This window comes from Panulirus ornatus, chromosome 50, assembly GCF_036320965.1.
Source record: "Panulirus ornatus isolate Po-2019 chromosome 50, ASM3632096v1, whole genome shotgun sequence".
NCBI lineage: Eukaryota > Metazoa > Arthropoda > Malacostraca > Decapoda > Palinuridae > Panulirus > Panulirus ornatus.
Window position 1 is genome coordinate 28532344 of NC_092273.1, and position 14902 is coordinate 28547245.

The 14902-nt window shown below is 40.4% G+C and overlaps 1 protein-coding gene across 2 annotated transcripts in view; it reads left to right on the forward strand.

Annotated features, from left to right (window-relative positions):
• The window catches only part of lsn (vacuolar-sorting protein SNF8), a 292203-nt gene that overhangs the window by 25497 nt on the left and 251804 nt on the right, over window positions 1-14902 (forward strand). For both annotated transcript variants that reach the window (XR_011716448.1, XM_071691589.1), the window contains exons 2-3: window positions 8916-9040; window positions 9484-9631. Coding sequence is in view for 1 of the 2 variants with exons in the window: in XM_071691589.1 (XP_071547690.1) it covers window positions 8939-9040; window positions 9484-9631 (250 nt within the window). In the remaining variant the exon portion in view is untranslated. The remainder of the gene's footprint in view (window positions 1-8915; window positions 9041-9483; window positions 9632-14902) is intronic.

Genomic DNA, 14902 nt, shown 5'->3' on the forward strand with positions numbered 1-14902 from the left:
CCACACACGCAAAAATACATACCTATACATCTCAATGCACACATATATATACGCACACAGACACATACATATATACCCATGCACACAATTCACACTGTCTGCCTTTATTCATTCCCATCGCCACCTCGCCACACATGGAATACCATCCCCCTCCCCCCTCATGTGTGCGAGGTAGCACTAGGAAAAGACAACAAAGGCCCCATTCGTTCACACTCAGTCTCTAGCTGTCATGCAATAATGCCCGAAACCACAGCTCCCTTTCCACATCCAGATCCCACACTACTTTCCATGGTTTACCCCAGATGCTTCACATGCCCTGATTCAATCCACTGACAGCACGTCAACCCCGGTATACCACATCGATCCAATTCACTCTATTCCTTGCCCGCCTTTCACCCTCTTGCATGTTCATGCCCCGATCACTCAAAATCTTTTTCACTGCATCTTTCCACCTCCAATTTGGTCTCCCACTTCTCCTCGTTCCCTCCACCTCCGACACATATATCCTCTTAATCAATCTTTCCTCACTCATTCTCTCCATGTTTTTTTTTTTTTTTTTTTTATACTTTGTCGCTGTCTCCCGCGTTTGCGAGGTAGCGCAAGGATACAGACGAAAGAAATGGCCCACCCCCCCCATACACATGTACATACACACGTCCACACACGCAAATATACATACCTACACAGCTTTCCATGGTTTACCCCAGACGCTTCAAATGCCTTGATTCACTCCACTGACAGCACGTCAACCCCTGTATACCACATCGCTCCAATTCACTCTATTCCTTGCCCTCCTTTCACCCTCCTGCATGTTCAGGCCCCGATCACACAAAATCTTTTTCACTCCATCTTTCCACCTCCAATTTGGTCTCCCTCTCCTCCTCGTTCCCTCCACCTCCGACACATATATCCTCTTGGTCAATCTTTCCTCACTCATTCTCTCCATGCGCCCAAACCATTTCAAAACACCCTCTTCTGCTCTCTCAACCACGCTCTTTTTATTTCCACACATCTCTCTTACCCTTACGTTACTTACTCGATCAAACCACCTCACACCACACATTGTCCTCAAACATCTCATTTCCAGCACATCCATCCTCCTGCTTACAACTCTATCCATAGCCCACGCCTCGCAACCATACAACATTGTTGGAACCACTATTCCTTCAAACATACCCATTTTTGCTTTCCGAGATAATGTTCTCGACTTCCACACATTTTTCAAGGCTCCCAAAATTTTCGCCCCCTCCCCCACCCTATGATCCACTTCCGCTTCCATGGTTCCATCCGCTGACAGATCCACTCCCAGATATCTAAAACACTTCACTTCCTCCAGTTTTTCTCCATTCAAACTCACCTCCCATGTACCCAAACCATTTCAAAACACCCTCTTCTGCTCTCTCAACCACGCTCTTTTTATCCACACATCTCTCTTACCCTTACATTACTTGCCTTCACCCTCTCAGTCAATACCCTCCCATATAATTTCCCAGGAATACTCAAAAAACTTATACCTCTGTAATTTGAGCACTCACTCTTATCCTCTTTGCCTTTGTACAATGGCACTATGCACGCATTCCGCCAATCCTCAGGCACCTCACCATGAGTCATACATACATTAAATAACCTTACCAACCAGTCGACAATACAGTCACCCCCTTTTTTAATAAATTCCACTGCAATACCATCCAAACCTGCTGCCATGCCGGCTTTCACCTTCCGCAAAGCTTTCACTACCTCTTCTCTGTTTACCAAATCATTTTCCCTAACCCTCTCACTTTGCACACCACCTCGACCAAAACACCCTATATCTGCCACTCTATCATCAAACACATTCAACAAACCTTCAAAATACTCACTCCATCTCCTTCTCACATCACCACTACTTGTTATCACCTCCCCATTTGCGCCCTTCACTGAAGTTCCCATTTGCTCCCTTGTCTTACGCACTTTATTTACCTCCTTCCAGAACATCTTTTTATTCTCCCTAAAATTTAATGATACTCTCTCACCCCAACTCTCATTTGCCCTTTTTTTCACCTCTTGCACCTTTCTCTTGACCTCCTGTCTCTTTCTTTTATACATCTCCCACTCAATTGCATTTTTTCCCTGCAAAAATCGTCCAAATGCCTCTCTCTTCTCTTTCACTAATACTCTTACTTCTTCATCCCACCACTCACTACCCTTTCTAATCAACCCACCTCCCACTCTTCTCATGCCACAAGCATCTTTTGCGCAATCCATCACTGATTCCCTAAATACATCCCATTCCTCCCCCACTCCCCTTACTTCCATTGTTCTCACCTTTTTCCATTCTGTACTCAGTCTCTCCTGGTACTTCCTCACACAGGTCTCCTTCCCAAGCTCACTTACTCTCACCACCCTCTTCACCCCAACATTCACTCTTCTTTTCTGAAAACCCATACAAATCTTCACCTTAGCCTCCACAAGATAATGATCAGACATCCCTCCAGTTGCACCTCTCAGCACATTAACATCCAAAAGTCTCTCTTTCGCACGTCTGTCAATTAACACGTAATCCAGTAATGCTCTCTGGCCATCTCTCCTACTTACATAAGTATACTTATGTATATCTCGCTTTTTAAACCAGGTATTCCCAATCATCAGTCCTTTTTCAGCACATAAATCTACAAGCTCTTCACCATTTCCATTTACAACACTGAACACCCCATGTATACCAATTATTCCCTCAACTGCCACATTACTCACCTTTGCATTCAAATCACCCATCACTATAACCCGGTCTCATGCATCAAAACCACTAACACACTCATTCAGCTGCTCCCAAAACACTTGCCTCTCATGATCTTTCTTCTCATGCCCAGGTGCATATGCACCAATAATCACCCATCTCTCTCCATCAACTTTCAGTTTTACCCATATTAATCGAGAATTTACTTTCTTACATTCTATCACATACTCCCACAACTCCTGTTTCAGGAGTATTGTTACTCCTTCCCTTGCTCTTGTCCTCTCACTAACCCATGACTTTACTCCCCAGACATTCCCAAACCACTCTTCCCCTTTACCCTTGAGCTTCGTTTCACTCAGAGCCAAAACATCCAGGTTCCTTTCCTCAAACATACTACCTATCTCTCCTTTTTTCACATCTTGGTTACATCCACACACATTTAGGCACCGCACTCTGAGCGTTCGAGGAGGATGAGCACTCCCCGCGTGACTCCTTCTTCTGTTTCCCAATTTAGAAAGTTAATACAAGAAGGGGAGGATTTCTGGCCACCCGCTCCCGTCCCCTCTAGTCGCTTTCTACGACAGGCGAGGAATACGTGGGAAGTATTCTTTCACCCCTATCCCCAGGGATAATATACATATATATATACATATACACATACACACACATACACATACATACGCACATATACACACACACACACACATACATATATATACATATGAAAATGTAAGAAACAATTTAGAAAACTGAAACTTCTAGCTTGAAATGAATTAAAAAATGAATGTCACATAATGGTTCAACCTCTGGCTATGGAAAAAGGAAATGTATAATTTATTTACACAAACGTCAATAGCAGTTCTCATCAATTTAACCACTGTATCAATAAGCTTCAATGTCTAAGCTACATTTTTCTCCAATTTCACTATTTTCTTGTCAAAACACCATGTATGAAAACTATCACTCCAGTAACACAACTATAAACATTTACTTCCCCTTTAAAAAAGTTCTGGGGAAGTCTGTCTCGATACACTGCGGGAATCTCTACCACCTGGCGAGGTTTGTGTTGCAATGGTTCCCGATTTACAAACGTAGTAGCATCACTGGTGGGCCAAGGTAGTTCCGTTTGCGAAGAGGCGCTTTATATGATGTCTTGACACACGATGATCTTAACGAGGTGATGATAGAGGTTAAGTGGAAGTGTTGTTCAGCTATGGGCAATTTCCTTGCCATGCTCGGTTCCATCCCCTCTAAGTCGTCTTCATTTGATGCTGATAGTCCACAGATGACGAGTTCATCTGCACTAACTGCTCATGGAGATTCAACTGCAACTCCATTACGACACCCTGGCTCACAGAAGGGTAGTCAAGAACAGCAGAATGGGAGTACATTCCACTACTGTCCAAATGGCAGGCTTTATCATTGGGTTCTGTTATACCTGCCAACTTGCCATCACCAGCAATATGGAAGTCAGCATCTAAATGTTATGGTCTGACATTCTTCGTTACTTAAATCTCAGAGGAAATATTGCTTCCACAGGAAGTTCGAGAGTACGTGTTTAACCTTCATCTGGTAGACACAGGTGCGATGACGCATTCTCTCTAACTCCTCCTTATTTCTTTTCGATCGGACTCGGAGATAAACGGCCACACCAGCAGATTAAATTAATGCCTCGTAAATCGACAATATATTCATCCCCATGATTTCCTCTAATATCAAGCCAAACTGTCTTGTTCAGTACCCCCGTTGAATGCAGAATATCACTGTATGTGGCCCATTCCTCAATGTACTGCTGAGAACCTAGCATATCAGCATTTTTGGCATCAGTTAAGTCACCAGAAGCAAGGACAACTGCAGGTTTGATAGCTGATACAGTAGAAAAGGAAAACTCTCGAAACTGTGTTGCTCTTGAGGGATCTTGAAAGACACTGAGATGTAGATCAGATATCTGCATAAACCATATAAGATGTTCGGCTTCTGAAGCTAAAGTAATGTGACCTGCACCTCCATGTTTGTTCCCAGTGTCATGTCTCTCATCAGATGGTTCCTTCACATCAACACTTAGAACCCACACCACTTGTCCAACAAGTGAAGCTCCTCCTACAACTAATATGGCCCACACTACAGTTCCTAATGCCACACGCATGACTGTCTCATGGGAGATGAATCATCAGCTGATTCTGATATGGATCGGTCTGTAGTCAGGCAGTTGACTTGCCTGACTCGAGTTGGATCATCAGCTGATCAGGCTATGTAATCGTCCGTAGTCAGCTGGTTTATGTATCATGCACAGTGGATCATCAGCTGCTCTTGTTATGGATCCACATCAGCATCAGCCTCCATGCTGATATATATGTATATATATATATATATATATATATATATATATATATATATATATATATATATATATATCTTTCTTTTCTTTCTTTCAAACTATTCGCCATTTCCCGCATTAGCGAGGTAGCGTTAAGAACAGAGGACTGGGCCTTGAGGGAATACCCTCACCTGGCCCAATTCTCTGTTCCTTCTTTTGGAAAAAAAAAAAAAAAAAAAAAAAAAAAAAAAAAAAAAAAAACGAGAGGGGAGGATTTCCAGCCCCCCGCTCCCTCCCCTTTTAGTCGCCTTCTACGACACGCAGGGAATACGTGGGAAGTATTCTTTCTCCCCTATCCCCAGGGATAAACTAGCGCTGTATCATCAGCAAATAACAACCGACTCACTCCCCATATATATATATATATATATATATATATATATATATATATATATATATATATATATATATATATATTTTTTTTTTTTTTTTTGCTGTCTCCCGTGCTTGCGAGGTAGCGCAAAGAAACAGACGAAAGAAATGGCCTAACCCACCCCCATACACATATATATACATACGTCCACACACGCAAATATACATACCTACACAGCTTTCCATGGTTTACTCCAGACGCTTCACATGCCTTGATTCAATCCACTGACAACACGTCAACCCCGGTATACCACATCGATCCAATTCACTCTATTCCTTGCCCTCCTTTCACCCTCCTGTAAGTTCAGGCCCCGATCACACAAAATCTTTATCACTCCATCTTTCCACCCCCAATTCGGTCTCCCACTTCTCCTCGTTCCCTCCACCTCCGACACATATATCCTCTTGGTCAATCTTTCCTCACTCATTCTCTCCATGTGCCCAAACCATTTCAAAACACCCTCTTCTGCTCTCTCAACCACGCTCTTTTTATTTCCACACATCTCTCTTACCCTTACGTTACTTACACGTCAACCCCGGTATACCACATCGATCCAGTTCACTCTATTCCTTGCCCTCCTTTCACCCTCCTGCATGTTCAGGCCCCAATCACACAAAATCTCTTTCACTCCATCTTTCCACCTCCAATTCGGTCTCCCACTTCTCCTCGTTCCCTCTACCTCCGACACATATATCCTCTTGGTCAATCTTTCCTCACTCATTCTCTCCATGTGCCCAAACCATTTCAAAACACCCTCTTCTGCTCTCTCAACCACGCTTTTTTTATTTCCACACATCTCTCTTACCCTTACATTACTTACTCGATCAAACCACCTCACACATTGTCTTCAAACATCTCATTTCCAGCACATCCATCCTCCTGCGCACAACTCTATCCATATCCCACGCCTCGCAATCATACAACATTGTTGGAACCACTATTCCTTCAAACATACCCATTTTTGCTTTCCGAGATAGTGTTCTCGACTTCCACACATTCTTCAAGGCTCCCAGGATTTTCGCCCCCTCCCCCACCCTATGATCCACTTCCGCTTCCATGGTTCCATCCACTGCCAGATCCACTCCCAGATATCTAAAACACTTTACTTCCTCCAGTTTTTCTCCATTCAAACTTACCTCCCAATTGACTTGACCCTCAACCCTACTGTACCTAATTACCTTGCTCTTATTCACATTTACTCTTAACTTTCTTCTTTCACACACTTTACCAAACTCAGTCACCAGCTTCTGCAGTTTCTCACATGAATCAGCCACCAGCGCTGTATCATCAGCGAACAACAACTGACTCGCTTCCCAAGCTCTCTCATCCCTAACAGACTTCATACTTGCCCCTCTTTCCATATATATATATATATATATATATGAAAAATGTAAGAAATAATTTAGAAAGCTGAAACTTCTAGCTGGAAATGAAATGAAAAAAATGAATGTCACATAATGGTTCAACCTCTGGCTATGGAAAAGGGAAATGTATAATTTATTTACACGAACGTCAATAGTGGTTTTCATCAATTCAACCACTGTATCATACTGCCTGGTCCACTTCTTCTCTTATCATGAACTGGAATATTGGCTTATGATGTTTCTCATTTGTCTTCACTACACAAAGTACAACCATATCTTGGATACATGAGGGTAGGTAGTTGGTCATCCGCCATAATAAAGTCTTGACTGACCAAAAGTTTATCTGGACCTCAAGTTTTCCAGTACATTCATGAAAAACACCTTTTTACTTTCCATCTCTATCACTTTGAAAAATGCTCCATTTGTTCACATTTCAATGAAAGAATAAGCTTCAATGTCTAAGCTACATTCTTTTCCAATTTCTCTATTTTCTTGTCAGAGCACCATGTATGAAAACTATCACTCCAGTAACACAACTATAAACATTTCCTTCCCCTTTATTTTTATTTATTTATTTATTTATTGTACTTTGTCGCTGTCTCCAGCGTAAGCAAGGTAGTGCAAGGAAACAGACGAAAGAATGGCCCAACCCACCCACATACACATGTATATACATACATGTCCACACACACACATACATACCTATACATCTCAATGTATACATATATATACACCCACAGACATATACATATATACACATGTACATAATTCATACTCTCTGCCCTTATTCATTCCTGTCACCACCCCGCCACACATGAAATGAAAAATCCATTCACCGCATGTGTGCGAGGTAGTGCTAGGAAAAGACATTCATTCACACTCAGTCTCTGGCTGTCGTGTATAATGCACCGAAACCACAGCTCCCTTTCCACATCCAGGCCCCACAAAACTTTCCATGTTTTACCCAAGACGCTTCACATGCCCTGGTTCAATCCATTGACAGCACATTGACCCCGGTATACCACATCATTCCAATAATTCTATTCCTTGCACACCTCTCACCTTCCTGTATGTCCAGGCCCCAATCGCTCAGAATCTGTTTCACTCCATCCTTCCACCTTCAATTTGGTCTCCCACTTCTCATTCCCTCCACTTCTGACACATATATCCTGTTTGTCAATCTTTCCTCACTCATTCTCTCCATATGACCAATCCATTTCAATACACCCTTTTCTGCTCTCTCTACCACACTCTTTTTATAACCACACATCTCTCTTACCCTTTCATTACTTACTCGATCAAACCACCTCCCACCATATATTTTCCTCAAACATCTCAGTTCCAACACATCTTCCCTCCTCCGTACAACCCTGACTTTAGCCCATGCCTCGCAACCATATAACATTGTTGGAACCACTTTTCCTTCAAGCATACTGCATCAGTGAGGTAGTACTAAGAAACAGGTGAGCAATGACTCATCCACTCATATACACATATATGTACATAAACGCCCCTACACTTACATACACATACATAGTACATGTTCATACTTGTTTGCCTTCATTCCTAGCACAACCCCACCCCACAGGAAACAGCATTGCTTCCCCCATGCCAGGAAAACAGACAAAAAAGGTTAAAACAAAAGTTAATGTCAGTCTTTCCTTGCAAGCCTTATTGTATTCTCTATACTGTATCAATATAAGACAAAGAAAGTTATATTCCACAGTTGGAGCTCTAGCATGACTAAAGCAAAACTATATTGAAAAGAGGTGTAAACTGTAATTATGTTACTGTGCAATAATTTCAATATTTTTAAATGTATCCTCGAATTATGAATTCTAAACTAAGTTTCTTGCATACACCTTTTGTAGTGATATTAGATTTACAAACATTTACTGTTATTGTACTGACGTCTTATTTAACAAAGTATGGTATTCTGAGCTTGACACCATTAAACTCCACTTTTATCCCTCACATTATTTAGTAAAACATATGTATCATGCAATTCTTAGAATAAATAAACAGTACCTCTCGTAATGATGCTTTGGATCATTATTTTTATGTTTAGGGCCCGAATATCTTTTTCAGATCACGTATTTATCAACTACAAAATGAGGCGTCGTGCTGGAGTTGGTGCTATTCAGCGACAGAAGATCCAGCAAGATAAGTTTAAGGAGAAAGGGAGTGAAATTCAAGAAAATCAGCTGGAACAGGTAAAAAATGAATGAAAATTTTCCTCTTTTTTTTTTCAGCCTTAGAGCCTTTTTTGCTGTAATAATAGAATATTTTCATTTAAGATAACTAGTTTGTGTTAAACGTACAGTACTTATAGTGTAATCATAAAGTTTGAATATTTTAGTTGACAATATAAAGTAACTGGTTGAAAAGTTTAGCCTTTGATATTAGATATCCATGTCTCCTACAGCTTTTTATTTGTGCATTTTTGAAAGACAGCTGGATTTAGTTAGTCTGGATCAGTGCAGTATAAAGTGTTACTTAGAGAAAATTGCCTGTTCTTAAAATGTATTTGCTTTTAAATGTTTCATTATTGTCCACAGTACTAAAGATTATATTTAGAAATAGGAAATCAGTACATAAAGTTTGTGAATTCTTTTGAGGGTTGTTACAGCAAACACTGTTGATCTGCTTTTTCCAGATGACTCTTCAGATGGAGAAATTTCGTGAAAATTTGGAAGAATTTGCTGCAAAGCACAAGACTGAGATAAAGAAAAATCCTCAGTTCAGAAAACAGTTCCAGGAGATGTGTGCCTCCATTGGTGTTGACCCACTTGCTTCAGGCAAGGGTAAGTACAAAGTAATGTACCTTGTAGCTGAATAGTAACTTGTTTGCATCCATTTATACATTTTACATAGTAGGCAGAGCTTCTTTATCTAGGAGCATTGCTATTGATTAGTTAACGTTTTTAGTGATTGTAAAAGTGTTGATTCTATTAAGACAAGTTATTTCTCTTTGTGGAAAAACTTTACCAACTTTGGCAGTCTTTTGAAAATACAGTAAACCCTCGATTTAATGGACTCCGATATAACTGATTTCAGAATTAATGGATTGGGCAAATAATGATACATTAACAATAATTCAAGAAATGAAAAATTCAAAAATCTCAAATGCCACACCATGCGCATATATCGTACTGTTTTTGGTAGCATGAGGTATACTCACTTTGTTTCAGTCTCAGTCTACTTCAAGCTATCGTGCTGTCAGGTTGCATACCGAGAATTGTGACTGTTTATTAAATGATTTTGCAGTCCTTACAAGTCAAAATGGCATCATGTGATAGAGGAGTTAAAAGAAAGCATGTGAACTCTATATTGTATTACTAGATATTGTATATTTTAAAAAATGACCCATTGGTTACATTCAGTTTAATGGATTTCTGGCATTGACGGACACCCCCTCCCCCTATTAGTTTGATAGATTGAGCTCTTAATGTATTGCATTTATTTACTGTATTGTATTGCTCTAACCATGCAATTTTCAGGGTTGATTTTGAAAGTTGTTATCTGGGATAATCGTAGATCCTGTAGCAGTCACATTGTTACATTTTGAAAGTATTAAGTGAATTCAATGTAATTGATATTCATGTATATGGTTTTCGGTCATATTTTATATAAACACATCATATCAAGTTTTTTAAAAGTATTTACAGTGACTAATACCATCCTCTAATGTTCCTCTCACATTTCACTTTTATACATAGAGGCCTGCATCTCTTGTCAAAGGAAGTTGCTGGCATGTTGCTCTCATCTGAGATCTGAATCTTAATTTCAGTGTTCACTTTTTTTTAAGGCCACATAAATGCTGGGCCTTACAAATGAGTTAATGAGATGGAAAGAGAGGAGACAGGGTAAAATATTTACAAATTTTGGAAGAAGTGAAAAACTTGTCCTTTAGAAAGTGTGAGATCATAGATATTGGGAAATACACAAGAGGGTAGAGAGTTCCAAAGCTTTGAGGCACAGGGAAGAAAGCAGTAAGAGAAATGGCCCAGCCTTAAGTTACCAACGGCCACATAGTAATCATGTGACAGAGCAGCTTGCAGAGTATTTTGTGGGGAGCACACAAATTACCAGCTCTTGGGAGCAAAAACGAAAGTAATTCCTGTGGAAAAGGGAAAGTAAACCAATATAGCGGCATTGGACAAGTGGATAAAGTTTTGAAGTTAGCTGGGGAGACTTGATAAGTAGGATTGCCTTTGACTCAACCCTTCAAGTAAGTTTGCAGAGCAAGAACCACTCCAGATGTATAAGCAGAGTAACTGTTCATAAGAGAAGAAATTTCAGCAACTAAACAAGACTTGCAGTGTCTTACAAACAGATTTAGCTATTTCCTTCATGTGGAGTTTCTGAGATTAAGTGGATGTTACAGTAATGATAAGTATGTTCATTGAGTTGAGAGGTGGAATTACAGAACTGTTGGAGAGAGGAAAGTTGTGAGGAATTTTCGATAAATAGATAGATGGACAACTGAGCCTTGGAAGCATCAAACTTAACCAGATTTCATCTACCCCATTGAGATATCCTGTCCAAGTCTGAGTTTATTGAGGAAATTGTGTCAAGATTAGATGCAAATCAATGGAGGGAAGGAGTAGAAATGATGTGGAATAATGCAGTGTTGAGTCATCAGGGTATGAATGCATTTGGTTATTTGTAGAAGACAGGAAATTGGTGATAAAAAGGATAAAAGTGTAGATATGACAGAACCTTGACGGACACCACTGTTGATGGAGAAAAGGGAAAGGCCCATCTATCAACAGCCACAGAGAGGAAGCTAGATATGAGTGAGCATAGTAAGGGAAGTAAACCAGAGGAGGGTAACATAGAAAAAGACCCTGATGCCACACCCCATCAAAAGCTTTTGATGTATCAAGGGCACATACATAGGAATCCCCAAAATCTCTCAGGGATGATGATCAGACATTAGTAAGATAGGAAAGAATATCATGGGTGGCTCTCACTTTATGGAAGCCTTGCTGGTGATCAGAGAGAAGACTGTTAGATTCAAGATGTTTGAGGATATGAGTTGAAGAGGGACTCATAGACTTTTGAAATGGTTGATGTCAAAGAGGGGATGAAACTTTACATTAGGTTGGATGCCATCAGGACCATAAAACTTGCTTGTGTCCAGAGAGAAAAACTCTTTTTGGACAGTTCAATAGGGGATAATGAGGAGGGACATAGTGAGATGAGCAACAGGAGATGATGGAATTTTAGAATCATTCAAAATAGGGTCAGAGGAGAAACAAAAACCAAAGAGAGTTGCTTTCTTTGCGGTAGAGCCTGCTGTAGTGCCATCAGAATGGAAAAGTGAAGGAAAGATTGAGTGACAGAACTTGTTAGTGATCCCTTTAGCTAAAAACAAGATGGACCTGTCAGTGGATGAGAGATTAATGCACTTCTTTTAGATAAAGGAACACTTTGCCTCATGGATAATATACTTGCAATGAATAGAGGCAGTGGTAAATGCAGAATGGGATTCAGAGGAAGGAGAGTTTTCTAAGCCTGATATGCCTAATCCCTTGCCTGAATGACCTTAGAATAGGAACAGTTGAACCAAGCACTGGAAGAAGAGTTTGTCTTGGAGATCTATCTATTTCTACCTCCGATGCCCATTCCCCTCTGGGAATTCCCATCAAAGGGGTGACCATGGCAAAAGAGTCTGTACTTATCCCTGTCCTAATATGCCTCCCTTGTATACAGTATTCCACACATTCTTCCACCGTTTCTTTCCGACCAATACTCTTCTAATCTATTTTTCCATGTCACAGGTGGTCTTCCTCTCACACCAACTCCTGTAATTGTACTCCTTGGAGACTCCTTATCTTACATTCTTTCCACATGCCCAAACCACCTCAAAGTATTATGTTTCACCAACTCTACCACTCTATATTTCATTACCTTTGTCTTTCCTACCATACCACATCTTTTGTACACCTCATTTCTTCTTTCATTCCATCTGGTCATACCGCATGCTTCTCTTAAATAGCTCATTACCAGAGCCAGGGTTCTTGACCTCTGTGACTCATTCCGTGTCCATGTTTTGGCTGCATAGGTCAGGGTTGGGAGGACTACGCTGTCCCTTGATCCTTTCTTCACTTCCATACTTACACCTATTTCCTTTATTATTCTGTTAAGGAACCCAATGACTTTTTTAACTTGTACTGTTATCTCTCTTTATATATCACCAGACTTACCCAAGATAGCTCCAAGATGCTTAAATTCTCTCACCTCCTCCAGTCTTTCTGACCCCATATCTGTAGCACAGTTTAGCACACTTTTTTTTCACTCTATAGGGTTTTGCAAAACCTATACTTTCACTCTGTTCCTTTCAACACCATTGCTTTACTTTTACTCACATTTGCCTCCAATTGCCTATGCTTACAAACATCATAAAACACACAACCCTCTGCAGCTCCTAGTTTTGCTCTCTCCTTTCTTATCACCCCATAGATAGATATAAAAAGCCATGGTGACATCACACAGCCCTGCCTCACACTAACATGTATACGGAAACTTTTACTCAACTCTCCATCCACTGTTACTCATGCTTTTGCTTCTCTGTAGAATACTTTCAAACCATGTAGTAGTTTTCCCCCTACCCCATATATCCTTGATACATTCCATAAAGCATTCCACTTAACTGTTTCATGTACATTCTCCAGATCTGGTAAAGCTGCATACAGCTTCTTTCCTGCACTAAATACTTTTTCACAATCATTTTCATGACAAAAATCTAATCCACACATCCACTACCTTTCCAGAACCCCCTCACCCCCCCCCCCCCCACCTTATTCTGCATCTAGTCACTTCCATCACTCTATCAGTCAACACTCTTGCATACATTTTTCTTGGAATACTTCACATACTTATTCCACTATAATTGCTACATACATCTTTCACACCTTTTCCTTTGAATAAAAGAACACTAATAGCTTTCACCTAATCCTCAGGCACAACCTTCTCTTTCCATGCTAAATTATGTATCAAATGCATCTACTCTGTCTCTCATTCTCCTCCATACTTCTGCATTTTAACCCTAATCCCATCCACTCCAGGTGCCTTTCCCACTTTTAGCCTCATTATAGCACTTTTTACCTCCTCAAGGCCCTTTCACCTGTATCTACTTCCTTCCATCCTCTATACCCATGCATGCAACAATTGCTGCCTCATCTTCTTTCACATTCATCAGTTCTTCAAAATGCTCTTTCCATCTAGCTTTCCCTTCTTTTTGATTCAGCAACTCCCCTTCCTTACTTCTTACATCCACCTTTTTCCTTTTTTTTGCCCCCTTCCAGTAGTCTTTTATTTCCCTAATCTTTTCACCTAACTTTCTTCCAAGATTTTCATCTACTCATTCTTTGCTTTCCTGTATCAGCTTCTTAACATTCTGCTTACACATCATATATTCTTCCTCTCTCCATTACTTAATTTCCAATGGTACATTCCTTTTTAGCAATCTACCATATGCCTTTTCTTCTCTTCTACAGCATTTTTAATCTCTTCTGTCCACCATGCATTTTCCTTTTTTTATTCCTGTATCTCATAACCTTGTATCCAGCCACAAATTCTACCATCTTTAACACTCTTTCTGTAAACATTTTGAACACTTTATTCATATATGACTGCATCCCAACATTTACTGCACTTTCATCTAAACTCTCTGTCACCTCACCCTTCCTTCATACTTGCATTCCTTCTGATTCATCTTCTCACTTGCCAACACTTTTTACCTCTACAATCTTCCTTACACTATACCTCCATTTCTCTCTGGTCCTCAACTCCACAAGAATTGCAAAATGGTCCGAGTCTCCAAAGAATCCGTTTACATTTCTAGCATCTAGTACTGCCCTTCTCAACCTTTCATCCGCTGCCACATACTCAGTCAAACAATTGTGCCCTTGTCTTCCATCATTTCTCATCCATGTGTACCTGTGGATCAATTTGTGCTAAAAAAGGTGCTTACAAGGAATAAACCCCACTCCACACAGACATCCACAAGATAACTTCCATTCTCATTTACTCCAAGCACTACCCCTTTACAAACTATCTTGCCAGTT